The sequence below is a fragment of the Arvicanthis niloticus genome, chromosome 6, assembly GCF_011762505.2.
Source record: "Arvicanthis niloticus isolate mArvNil1 chromosome 6, mArvNil1.pat.X, whole genome shotgun sequence".
Lineage (NCBI taxonomy): Eukaryota > Metazoa > Chordata > Mammalia > Rodentia > Muridae > Arvicanthis > Arvicanthis niloticus.
Genome location: NC_047663.1, coordinates 26,339,698 through 26,352,209, shown reverse-complemented (window position 1 = coordinate 26,352,209; position 12,512 = coordinate 26,339,698). Strand labels below are relative to the sequence as shown.

General features: G+C 44.1%; 1 protein-coding gene across 2 annotated transcripts; it reads left to right on the top strand.

Moving 5' to 3' along the window:
* Positions 1–1,667: 1,667 nt before the first annotated feature.
* On the top strand, positions 1,668–12,461 carry Snf8 (SNF8 subunit of ESCRT-II). Of its 2 annotated transcripts, XM_034504954.2 has the most exons (8): positions 1,668–1,820; positions 2,082–2,132; positions 6,058–6,196; positions 7,295–7,399; positions 8,870–8,942; positions 10,367–10,508; positions 11,292–11,366; positions 12,229–12,461. In XM_034504954.2, exons 1-8 carry the CDS (start codon positions 1,767–1,769, stop codon positions 12,364–12,366), a joined length of 777 nt encoding a protein of 258 aa, XP_034360845.1. In that variant the 5' UTR covers positions 1,668–1,766; the 3' UTR covers positions 12,367–12,461. The 2 variants fall into 2 exon arrangements, with proteins under 2 accessions (XP_034360845.1, XP_076792033.1); XM_076935918.1 differs by lacking the exon at positions 11,292–11,366 and having other exon boundaries at positions 10,367–10,512.
* Positions 12,462–12,512: the final 51 nt, after the last annotated feature.

Below are 12,512 nucleotides of genomic sequence, written 5' to 3'. Positions count from 1 at the left end.
GGTGATACAACTCCAACCCAGGTTCTCTGGAAAAGTGACAGGTGCTCTTAACCACTGAGTCCACTGAGCCATCATCTCTCTATCCCCTAGGAATTACTTTTTTAAATGGCTGTTTTAGTGATTATTCATGATAGAACTTATTGTCTTGACCTGTGTTCTATCCCTAGAACCTAGTAAAGGTGGAGGGAGAAAACAGACTTCACAAAGCTGTTTGCTGACTTTTTCACATGGACTGCAGCATGTGTGTCCGCACACTAACACAGAGACAGCTATTTAAAAAAAAAAAAAAAAAAAAAAGCAAAGTTTGGATTTACGTTTGTGACATCTTGTATATTTGAAGGGAGTGTCAAAGCCTCAGAAAGAGTTACATATTTTCCTTCATTCATTTGTGTAATGTTTTTCCTCCAAGCCAGCCATTGTAAAAGACTGTCTATAAACATTGTTTTTAATCGAAATGGTTGCTTTTAAAACCACACCACTAGCTCTTACACAACACTGCCTGTGTCAGATAGAAATTTATAAGTCCATGCATTAAGCCTGTCTGCTACATAAACAGAACAAACCCTGACTTGATTTAATTTACCTATTAAATTCTTTTGCAGAAATTCTGAGTTGGGTTAAGAATTTACAGCTAAGGGCTGGAGGGATGGCTCAGTGGTTAAGAGCACTGACAGCTCTTCCAGAGGTCCTGAGTTCAATTCCCAGCAACCACATGGTGCCTCACAACCATCTGTAATGGGATCTGATGCCCTCTTCTGGTGTGTCTGAAGACAGTGACAGTGTACTCACATACATAAAATAAATAAATAAATCTTAAAAAAAAAAAAAAAAGAAAAGAAAAGAAAAGAAAAAAGAAAAGAATTTACAGCTAAGGGCCAGGCGTGGTGGCACACAAACTGGGGAGCTAGAGGCAGGGAGATCTCTGAGTTCAAGGCCAGCCTCGTCAACAGAGTGAGTTCCAGGACTGCCAAGGCTATATTCAGAAACTGGGTCTCAACCCCTTCCCCCCAAAACTTGAATTTGAGTTAGATTGTCTGACTGATAGCTAATCCTATTCCACGAAGTTAAGTAATTTAAGGTAGATTCCCGAATAGAATTCCCTTGTAGAAATACAATAACGATTCACAAATTTGAGGGTTTCGAATAAGTATAGAACAAGGCAAGTTGTGCAGTGCGTGGCATAAAACTATCAGATGCTGCTGCTACTTTTTTTTTTTTTAATCTAAGATTTAGTTTTATTATTGGCTTTTGCTCATGGTGGCACCTATGAGCGTGGTGGCTCATGCATTTAATCCCAACATTCGGAGGTAAAGGCAGGAGATCTCCGTGAATTCTTAGTGAGCTTGGTTTACATAGTTCCAGAACAACCACGGTTATGTAGGGAGACTCTGGCTGGGGGGGAAAAGGCACCTTCCATGGCCAACACAGCGCTTGGTCATGTCCCAGAAGCATCTGTTGCTCGCCAGGCGCTGGAGTAGTAGAACACCAGGAGCCCACCTCGGTAGGATGCAAGGGGAATTACAATAGGATACGGGGTCCGCGCTTCCAGGTCATCTGGGCTTCGTGGAAATTGGCCCCTAGCTAAGGCGGGGACCGAGGCCCTTACAAATACTCCTAGACTCCGCGGCAGGAAGTGAATAACGCGACTTCCGGCGCTCTCAGATGACGCGCGGCACCCGGCTTCCGTGTTGGGAGCTGGCTATAGAACCAGGGACGCGGAGAGCTGGGGTCCGGGCTGCGGGGCGGCCCGCGGGCCCGGGGTGGGAATGCACCGGCGCGGGGTGGGAGCTGGTGCCATTGCCAAGAAGAAACTCGCCGAGGTGAGCGGGTAGGAAGCCGGGCTGAAGCCTGTTCTGCCCGCGAGACACCGAATTCTCCCGGAGTGGAGTTCTTTCCCCCTAAATCTCCTCTTAATCTGTAGAAGACAGGGCTCTCCGGAGCCCAGGGATGAGTGCATTGGAGTGTCAGGAGGCCGCCGGTTAAGTCACTATATAAGACATCTTTAATACTAATGCTGTGACAGCACAAGGGGAGCCTTAACGATCACTGTCTCAACTCATGCCGGTCTTTTTGTCTGACAGGCCAAGTATAAAGAGCGAGGGACTGTCTTGGCTGAGGACCAGCTGGCCCAGGTGAGTGATTGTAAGGCTCCAGACAGGAAGGGAGATGGGACAGGGCTGGTCAGTATACTTTTGGTATATAGATTGTCTCCACTGAACTAAACATAGGTTGTCAGGCAAATCTAGATTTTGTTTAGGGAAATTTGCTAGTAATAATAGCTGGGAGTTTTGAGTCATTTAGACTTGTGTGTTTTTAATTTACTTGATTATTGTCTTTTTCGTTATTGTTTTTTTTAAGATGCTGTCTCACTTTGCTGCCAAGGCTGGGCTCCCAGCTTGTGATTATCCAGTCTCAGTTTGATGAATAGCAAATGCCACCACTCCCAGCCTTATGGTTTCTTTACATACATGGTCATGTTCAATCCTATACTTTAAAAATTCATCCAGTGATCTGGGAATGTACCTTAGTGGTAGAGTGTTTGCCTGACACCCACAAGTACTTGAGGCCATTATCAACACAGCAAAAATTTAAACAAATTTTCTTTAAAAATCAGAATGATAATTTCTCCTAAGAGCACTAATATTTGGCCAGGCAGTGGTGGCAGTGTATGCCTTTAATTCCAGGACTTGGGAAGCAGAGGCAAGTGGATTTCTGAGTTGGAGGTCAGCCTGGTCTACAGAGGGCATTCCAGGATAGCCAGGACTACACAGAGAAACCCTGTCTAAAAAAAAAAAAAAAAAAAAAAAAAAAACCAACAACAACAAAACCCCAAAAACTAACACTAACATCAGGAAAGCATGAGGTACTGAGACAAAAAGTAAAATCATTAATATTATGTGAGATATTTTGAAATGATAATCTTTAGTCATAATGATTTATAATAAGAACAGTGGTGTTCAAGGTTGAACAGTCTGCTGGGCAGATGCCTTTTTTGAAAATTTGTTTTATTTGTTTTGTTGAGACAGGGTCTCTATGTAGTCCTGGCAGTCCTGGAACACACAGTATAGACCAGGTTGGCCTGGAACACACAGAGATCCTCCTGCCTCTTCCTACCAAATGCTAGGATTAAAGCCACGTGGCACCTTTTTTTTTTTTTTTTTTTTAAAAGAGTTAGGCTTTTACTGCCTAGCACTGGTATGGAACTAGTGGTGTTGGACAGAGTGGCCTTGAAATAGGCTCTCCGCTTGCCTCTGCCTCTGTCTCCCAGTGTTGGGATTTTAGGACTAGACCACCATGCACGCATGCTTTATTGTGGTGCTTTGTATCACACCCAGGGCCTGGCACATGCTGAGTATGTGTCCCATCACCAAACCGTGTCTCAGCTTTTTCAAGTACCTCACAGCAATGAAAACGTGCCTGACTTGTGGCACCTGTCACTCATAGCAACTGGGAACACGCAACAGGGCAGATGAGTGATGGGTTCAAGTCCCTTCTCTAACCTCACCCTTTCATGTATGGACTCTGAATGCACTTGGATATTGTGATTGGTGAAGAAGAGGAGGTGCTTTGGCTTGAAATGGGCTCTTGATCTGATGAAAAACAGACAGGATGTCATTGTAATTTTTTAAAAAAGATTTATTATTTTGTTTATATATTTGTCAGTGTGCCTGTGCACACATGTATGCAGGAGCCTGCAGAGGTCAAGAGAGTGCCAGATCCCTGGAGCTAGTAGTAGGTAGTGGTGAAGAATCCACTGTGATTACTGAGAAGCAGACTCTGGTTCTTTCATGGACAGCCATGGTTTTAACCACTTGGTTATCTCTTCAGTCCTTACGTCATTTTCTTCCTTCCTTTCTTTCTTTCTTTTTTTTTTGTCATGGTCTTATCATGTAGTCCATTGTGTGGCCTTGAACTTGGATCCTCCCACTGCAACCTCCAAGTCCTTAACCACATTCTCCATCTAGATTATGCTTTTAATTAGTTTGTTTTTTGAGACTGGGTTTCTCTATGTGCAGCAGGCTGGATTTGAACTCAGAGATCTGCCTGCCTCTGCCTCCCGAGTGCTGGGATTAAAAGCATGCACCAACATCCCTGGCTCCTGACTGTGCTTTAAGATGCACTTATTTGGAGACTGGAGAGGTGCTTTATCAGTTAAGAGTGCTTACTGCTCTTGCAGAGGACCTGAGTTTGAGTCCCAGCACCCTACATGGAAACTCACAAGTGCTTACAATTACAGTTCTAGGGCATCCAAAACCTTATGATCTCCTCAGACTCCTGTACATATGTGATACACACACACACTCAAACACACATACCTACACACACATACATACACACACTCAAACACACACACCTAAGATAAATATGAAAAGATAAATAAATAGGGCTGGAGAGATGGCTCAGCAGTTAAGAACACTGACTGCTCTTCCACAGGTCCTGAGTTCAATTCTCAGCAACGACATGGTGTCTTACAACCATCTGTAATGGGATCCAATGCCTTCTTCTGGTGTGTCTGAAGACAGCTACAGTGTACTCGTCATATATATAAAATAAATAAATAAAATCTTTTTAAAAAGATAAATAAAAGCTCTTGTTTGATAGGGTAATGTTATAGGAGAATCTCGTAAGTTCCAGACAGCCAAGGCTATAACAGAGAAACTGTCTTAAGCAAAAACAAATCTGAGAGGCAGAGGCAGATGGATCTTTGCAAGTTCAAGGCCAGCCTGGTCTATAGGGCGAGTTACAGGACAGCCAGGACCACATAGAGAAATCTTGTTGGAAAACCAAAACAACAACAACAAAACCAAAAATACAAAAACAAAGAAGCTGTTGTTTATAGGGAAGGCAGCATGCCAGTCCTGAGAATAGTGATTAAAAGGATATAGAAATAATTTCATGTGGCAAGGGAAGAGATGTTCAATCAGAAGTGATTGCTCTTGGTGACCTAAAATTTGTTAATTAGAGAAAAAGAAAGGATAATACAGATCATTTTTCTCTTCTCTTTTCATTTTTATTTATTTATTTTAAAGTCAGGATTTTTCTGTGTAGCCTGGCTGTCCTGGAACTCTCTTTGTAGATCAGACTGGCCTCAAAATCAGAGATTACCTGCCTTTGCCTCCTGCCTACTAGGATTAAAGGCATGCGCCACCACTGCCTGGCTTTTCTTCCATTTTTTTTTTTTTTTTAAGACAAAATAGATTGTTGTACCTTCAGTTTAATGAATTGTTCCAGGAAGAAGAGAAAAAGTACATTAGTTGTGCGTGTTGATTATCAGAACCGGGACGCGTGAAAACAAACCCAGATCTTAGAACAGAGGAACCACTATCATCTCCTTTCTGCCTGCAGCACAAGTGTGCAGGAACATAAATAGGAGAGAGAACACAAAGCTGAGCATCACTGCCAGCGTCTGTAATCTCAGCACCTGGGAAGTACAGGCAGGACGATCAGGAGTTCAAGGTCCTCTGCCAATGTGTTATAGTGAGTTCAAGCCAGACAGGACTCCATGGACCCCTGTCTCAAAATAAGGACAAAGACACAAAGAGAAAGCACAAAATAAACAGGGTAGGGAGCTGGAGAGATGGCTCAATGGTTAAGAGCACTGGCTGCTCTTCCAAAGGTCATGAGTTCAATTCCCAGCAACCACATGGTGGCTCACAACCATCTGTAATTGTATCTGATTCCATCTTGATCTGGTGTTTCTAGGACAGTGTGCTTATATACAATAAAAACAAAACAAAACAAAACAGAGTAATGATAGATCTGAAGGAAACTGGTTGTTGTTACATTTATTTGTGTGTAGTGTATGAACTCCTGCCATAATAGATGTGGAAAGGTCAGAGGACAGTTTATAGGAATTGGTTCTCTCCTTGTATCATGTGTGGCCCAGGGATGACACTCAGGTTGTCAGGCTTGATAGCAGGTGCCTTTACCCCCTGAGCCATCTTGCCTGCCAGAGATTGGTTGATTTGTTTTTTTCTCTGCCATAAGGCTGGGGACCTATGTTTAGCTTCTGATTGTACTTGGGTTGCTCTAATCTCCCCTTGTCTTTCTTATCAGATGTCAAAACAGTTGGACATGTTCAAGACCAACCTAGAAGAATTTGCCAGCAAGCACAAGCAAGAGATCCGGAAGAATCCTGAGTTCCGAGTACAGTTCCAAGACATGTGTGCTACCATTGGGGTGGATCCCCTGGCCTGTAAGGAACTGCCTGTAGGGTCTAGTGTAGACTCTTATAGGAGCTGACCTGTTCCCGTGTCTTCTGTGGGGCATCTCTAGATGGGCTGTCAAGGAAATATGGAGAATATATGTTTAAGATGTCTGTGAGGATTGTGTGCGTCCTTCTTAGGTGGAAGGTGGAGAGCCTGGAATGCTGGCTGTAGTCTGTGGGCACCATCTTTCCTTGAACAATCTTTAGTATGCTTTTTCTTTTTTTTCGTGACTTTCCTCTTATTAGAAAAAGAAAAGTATTGTAAATATCTATTTTTATAATTTTTAATTATGTGTAGGGGTGCAGCATAATATGTGTGTGATCACAGGTGACCTTGGAGGCCAGTGAGCTGGAGTTCTACTCTGTTGTAAGCTGCCTTGGGTGCTGGAAGTAAAAGATCTTACTTGCTGAGCCACCTAAAGGGAAGCCTTGGAAAGAGAATTCTTTTTTTGACTGGGCGTCACTACATAGACTAGGCTGGTCTCTAACTCACAAGAGATCTGCTAACCTCTGCTTCTCTACTTCTGGGATTTAAGATATGTGTCACCACACCTGGCTTTTAAAAATGTTTTTTACTTATATGTATGAATATTTTGTCTGCCTGTGTACCGTAGTTGTGCCCGAGCTCAAGGAAGCCAGAAGAGGGCTTTAGATCCCTTGGGGCTGAGCGTTATAGGCAGCTCGGAACCATCACTTTACCAGCTGAGTTACTCTGCCACCCCAGCCACCCCACCCAAACCCACTTGGAGACAGGAGATCATGTAGCCCAGGCTGGTTTCAAATTTGCAGTTTAGTGAGAATGACTTTGAACCTGCTTATCTTGCTGCCTCTGTGGGATTGCTGGTGTGCACTCAGCATACATGTGCCTGGCTCAGAGGCTCTTCAGTAGTAAGCATGGCCAGCACTTAGGATTAGGCAGGGTTTGAGTCTGAGTCTTATTCTGGGAACATGGGGCTGGGAGGAAGAACCAGGGCCTAACTTCTACACAGGGAGACTTCCCATAGGATAGATGCTTCAATCCAGCATTGAGAGAAGAGAAGAGATGAAAATGAATGAATGATACAGCTTTTATTTTTCTGTTTTTAGCTGGAAAAGGGTTTTGGTCTGAGATGCTGGGCGTTGGGGACTTCTATTATGAACTAGGCGTCCAGATTATTGAAGTGTGCCTGGCCCTAAAACATCGGAATGGAGGTAAGGGTAGTTGGGACTTGTGACCTGGGCTTTAGACTTAGTTTTCTGATTTTCTTTTCTAAAGTTCTGTAGCCCGCAGGCCTGTAAAGTATTGAAACATATCTTAAGTATTTCATGTTGTTGAATCCGTGTCTGATCTCTACAGCCACAGTTAAAGGTAGGGGGTAGGAGGGTGGCCTGGTACTTTGGTATACACTGGGCTGTGTTACAAAGTTCTCATTGTAATTGAGGTAGACCTGGCCCACCTTTCTGAAGTATGGTGGGGCCAGCCCAGCCTTTGAGTTTTGAGGTTCATGATTTTAAAATCTGGTCATCTTGGGCCAGTGAGGGACTGCGCATGTGCAGGTGTGTGCTTTGCAAGCTTGCGTGCGTGAATTCAGTCCCTGCAACCACATAAAGATGGAGGGAGACAACTGACTACAGACACTCATTCCCTGAGCTCCATATGCACATCTTGGCATATTCACAGGTATATCCACACATAATACACACAGTCTTAGCACATACTGTTTAATAATAACACACAGTAATGACAAAGAAAATTTTTAAAAATCAAAAGAATAATCTTGCTGTATGGTAAGGGACACAGCTGTAATTTCATTACAAAAAACTCAGGCAGCACCATGAATTGGAGGCCAGTCTGGGCTATATAGGAAGGTGAGGCTACCTGGTTACAGAGTGACCCTGTACCGCAGTAAAATAAAACAGGAACATGTATGGTTCTGTGTTATCCCAAGCACTCTGGAGGCAGAGGCAAGCAGGCTTCTGTAAATTCCAGGTGAACCAGGACTATATAATGAGAGACCCTTTCTTTCAACAAAAAGTTCACAGTCACTCTGACTACATGGTTGGAGGCCTGCCTAGGCTATCTGGCAGAGACTTGTTTCAAAGAAACCTGACAATCAAATTGGCCATCTTTTTTTTTTTTTTTTTTTTTTTTTGTTTTTTTTTTTTTTTTTTTTTTTTTTTTTTTCGAGACAGGGTTTCTCTGTGTAGTCCTGGCTGTCCTGGAATTCACTCGGTAGACCAGGCTGGCCTCAAACTCAGAAATCTGCCTGCCTCTGCCTACCAAGTGCTGGGATTAAAGGCATGCGCCACCACTGCCGGGCTTTTTTTTTTTGGGGGGGGGGGGGCGGGGGTAAGACCATCTTTTTTGTTGTTGTTTTGAGGCAGGGTCTGGCTCTGTAGCCCAGTGTGGCCTGGACCTCGTGTCTGCCTCCTTCCTCAGGGAACCCAGGCGGGGGTGAAGCTACGATGTTCATCTGCCACCTTTGCTTTCAGACTTTCCTGGGCCTCTGCTGTTGAAAGTCCTAGCAAGGTCTCAGGGTTCGTTTCTCATGGTCTGTTATTTTAGGAGAGACTGAGGAACTAGAGTTACATTTATTTCTCATAGAGGAGGTTGTCCATGCATCTCAAGCAGCTGTAGCCATCTAAGTAATTTTTCAATTTCTTTGTGTCCCTCTCCAACAGGTCTGATAACTCTGGAGGAGCTACATCAGCAGGTGCTAAAAGGAAGGGGCAAGTTTGCTCAGGATGTCAGCCAGTACGTCCTGCTCTAACCCTTGAAGTATTAAGGAGGTTTTTAAAGACAGGGTCTCACCAGACAGTGATGGTGCATGCCTTTAATCCCAGAGTTTGGGAAGCAGAGGCAGGCTGATCTCTGAAGCCAGCCTGGGGTCTACAGAGCAAGTTCCAGGATAGCTAAGGTTATACAAAGAAACTCTGTGTGGCAAAGCAAAACAAACAAACAAACACCCCAAAACAGGATCTCTGTGTAGCCTAGGCTGGCCCGTGGAGCTTAGAGTGGCCTTGAATTGATATCCTGGCCCACCTACACCTCTTTTTAAAAATTGTATGTGCAGTGCCCATAGAGGCCATAAGATGCCTTTGGATCCTCTGGAACTGAAGTTTTGGTTATGACTTGCTATGTGGGTGCTGTAAGTCAAATTTTGGACCTCTGAAAGAGTGGCTAATGCTCTTAACCACTGAGCCATCTCTCTCCAGCCCCACCTCTTACTGTTGGGGTTACAGGCAGGCACAGTACTTGGCTAGAAAGAACACTTTCAAAATCATACAGCACTTTCTTCCTAGTTCTCCAATGTCTAGGCTAGCTTTAGAACCATTCTTAATCTGTATGATAAAAGTACATTCTTTTTTCCTGTTTTTGGTGGTATTGTGGATTGAACCTAGGTCCTTATACTACATCCCTGGCCCTATAAAAACAATTGTGTTTTTGAGACAGGGTCTCATTAGCCTAGAACACACTCTGTAGACCAGGCTGGTCTCAAACTCACAGAACTCCACCTGTCTCAGCCTTAGCAGTATTGAGATTAAAGGTGTGTGCCACCACATCTGGTGTATGTTAATTTTTTAATGTGTTGACATTATTTATTTGATGTCAAGGAGACTAGAGCAGACACCTAAATACTGGGGACCAAAGTGAGGGTCAGGTAACAGGACGTAAGCTGATCTAGTTGTCCTGTCTGTGCAAATCCACGTTGAGGAAAAAAAAAGTGTTTCCAAAGACCAGACTGAAGCGATGTGCTGAAGACCAGGGATGTTAAAAGGAATGCAGTGGCAGAAGGCGGCCAGCTCTTTGCACATCATGTTTTCTGAAGAGAGGGGAGCCAGTGTATTCAAACAGATTTGAGTCTGCTCCTGTATGGTACCAGAAGAGCATTCACACCACAGGTGTCCTTTCCCTGGCAAGGGGTGTGAACCTCGAGTGTGCTGGCTGTGTGCAATCTCCACATGTTCTGTGGGTTTTTTTTTCTCTTCCTGAGTTGCTAACTACAATCAGAAAATAACAATAATCAGCTGCTGCCCCTTTAAAAATGAACAAGCACTCTCTAGTTTGCAGTAGTCCACACTACAGCCCGTTGGCTTCTCAGTTGCTGTTCTGCTTAAAGTATCTGAGTGTCAGGCCTGATTGGCCAAGGGTCTTTAAGCTGCTCTTACTCACTTCAGAGACGACCTGATCAGGGCCATCAAGAAGCTGAAAGCACTGGGCACTGGATTCGGCATCATCCCTGTGGGAGGCACTTACCTCATTCAGTCTGTTCCAGCTGAGCTCAATATGGACCACACTGTTGTGCTGCAGCTGGCCGAGGTAGGCCATTTTTGAGACTGCTGAGGGGCAGCTTGGGCCCTATCAGGAGTGGTTTCCACCTGTCCATTGCTTGGGCCTTGTGCAAAGACTGTCTCATGGATGAACTACTCTGGCCTGTGCTCGTTCAGCACATTTATTGAGCAACTGCAGTGCAAGGCACCTGTCTAGGCTGTAGGACAGAGAGGCTAATACAGGCCCTGTCCTTGGGGTGCTTACAGTCTAGTCAGGTAGTCAGACATGCAGACAACTACATTTCTTGGGGCAGACAGACCTTCTGATGTCTTAAACTAATTTGTAAGTTCCTCACAAACCTAATCCCCCTGCCCTGGTTTCTCAGCAAGCCTCAAGCATAAACATCCATGACATAGGGAAGATGTGTTCATTTTTCTTAATTATGTAATATAAAACAAAACCAGATAAACAAGGGGCTTTCAATGCTGGAAGATGGATAGGGGGAGGTGGTACAGCAGCTTTGTATTTAAATATTTAGATGAAATTCATGATTATCCCCATTCCTTCTTGGTTAATCATTCTGAATGTCTTCTTCTTTGGAGTTCTCTATGGAGGTGTAATTTGGTGTCTTAGTGCCTTGGACCCAGTTTTTAAGGATGAACTCCACAGTCTTTATCCTGAAAGTCACCTCTCTGCTGGGAACTTTGACATTCTTTTCCTGCATGCTCAGGCTTGTTTAAGGGCAGCCTGTCCAGATAGGTCCTGTTTCTAGGCAGGTGCTGGGCTCCAGGCAACACTCCTCATTTAGTTTCTGTTTATTCCTTCCTCCAGAAAAACGGCTATGTGACTGTCAGTGAAATCAAAGCCAGTCTTAACTGGGAGACAGAGCGAGCACGGCAAGTGCTGGTATGTGACAGATGGCCCTGGGTTAAGAGGCAGCCTTACTTTGTTACCTCTTAGTTCACATCAGAAAGGCCAACATCTCTGCCAGTAACACTGAGAAGGCAGAACTTCCCTAAAGCTTGATTCTTCCCCTGATAATACACACTTGCTACTGAGGGACCAGTGGTACCCAACAACTTTCCTGGAGACACCGAACCTGGAGCTGTTGACCAGGGCATGACAGAAATATAGTTTGCAGAGCAAAGGGAATTGGTAACCACTGAAGATAATTATCTATCTGTAATTACAAACTGTGTATTATACGGTGGATAATTTTGCATATACAAACTTATACTAGTGAAACACTTAGGCTCAGAAGAGAGAGCAGAATGAGGGAACACTGTTTTAGTACCTTTTCCTTATCCCAGCAATTCTTCAAATTCTCTCTGTAAAATGAGAGAACATAAAATATGTGCTAATATATACTGACTGTCCAGTCAGCAGCTTATCTTAGGAACTGAGCCAATTGTAGTTTTAGTGCTTCCTATTTGCTCCCTGCAAATTAACTGAAATCCATCCAGAACACTGATCTCCAGTGTTGGGGATTTGGAGAGACAGGCAGTGACTTTGTCACTGAGTCAGTGTATACTGTTGGAGCCTTGCATTCTTTCCACTAACATTGTACTGTGGCTGGATAAGTTAAAATACTTGGTGTCATTCAGGCCTTGGCCAAAACCAAACATGATTCCATCTGGGTGCACGAAGAAATGAAGGCACATGTAGGTTGTCTGAAAACTTCCCAGAAGCTAAAGTAGATGTGGGGGCTGCTTAGCTCCCCAAATCTATTATCTCCCTTTCCTCAAATCAGTTCTGTTCCTCCTTACAGGAACACCTGCTGAAGGAAGGACTGGCCTGGCTGGATCTGCAGGCTCCAGGGGAGGCCCACTACTGGCTGCCAGCTCTCTTCACAGATCTCTACTCCCAGGAGATATCAGCTGAGGAGGCCAAAGAAGCCTTCCCTTGACTGAGCATGGAGGGATACACAGCGGCAGGCCAGAAGATGTCCTCTCTGTGAATAAACCTGGACAATTCTGTTTATAAAAAAGAAGTTCATTCCAAGTTTTGTTTTTTGTTCCCTCAGTATTTATTTTTAGAAGTGCCTCCACATTT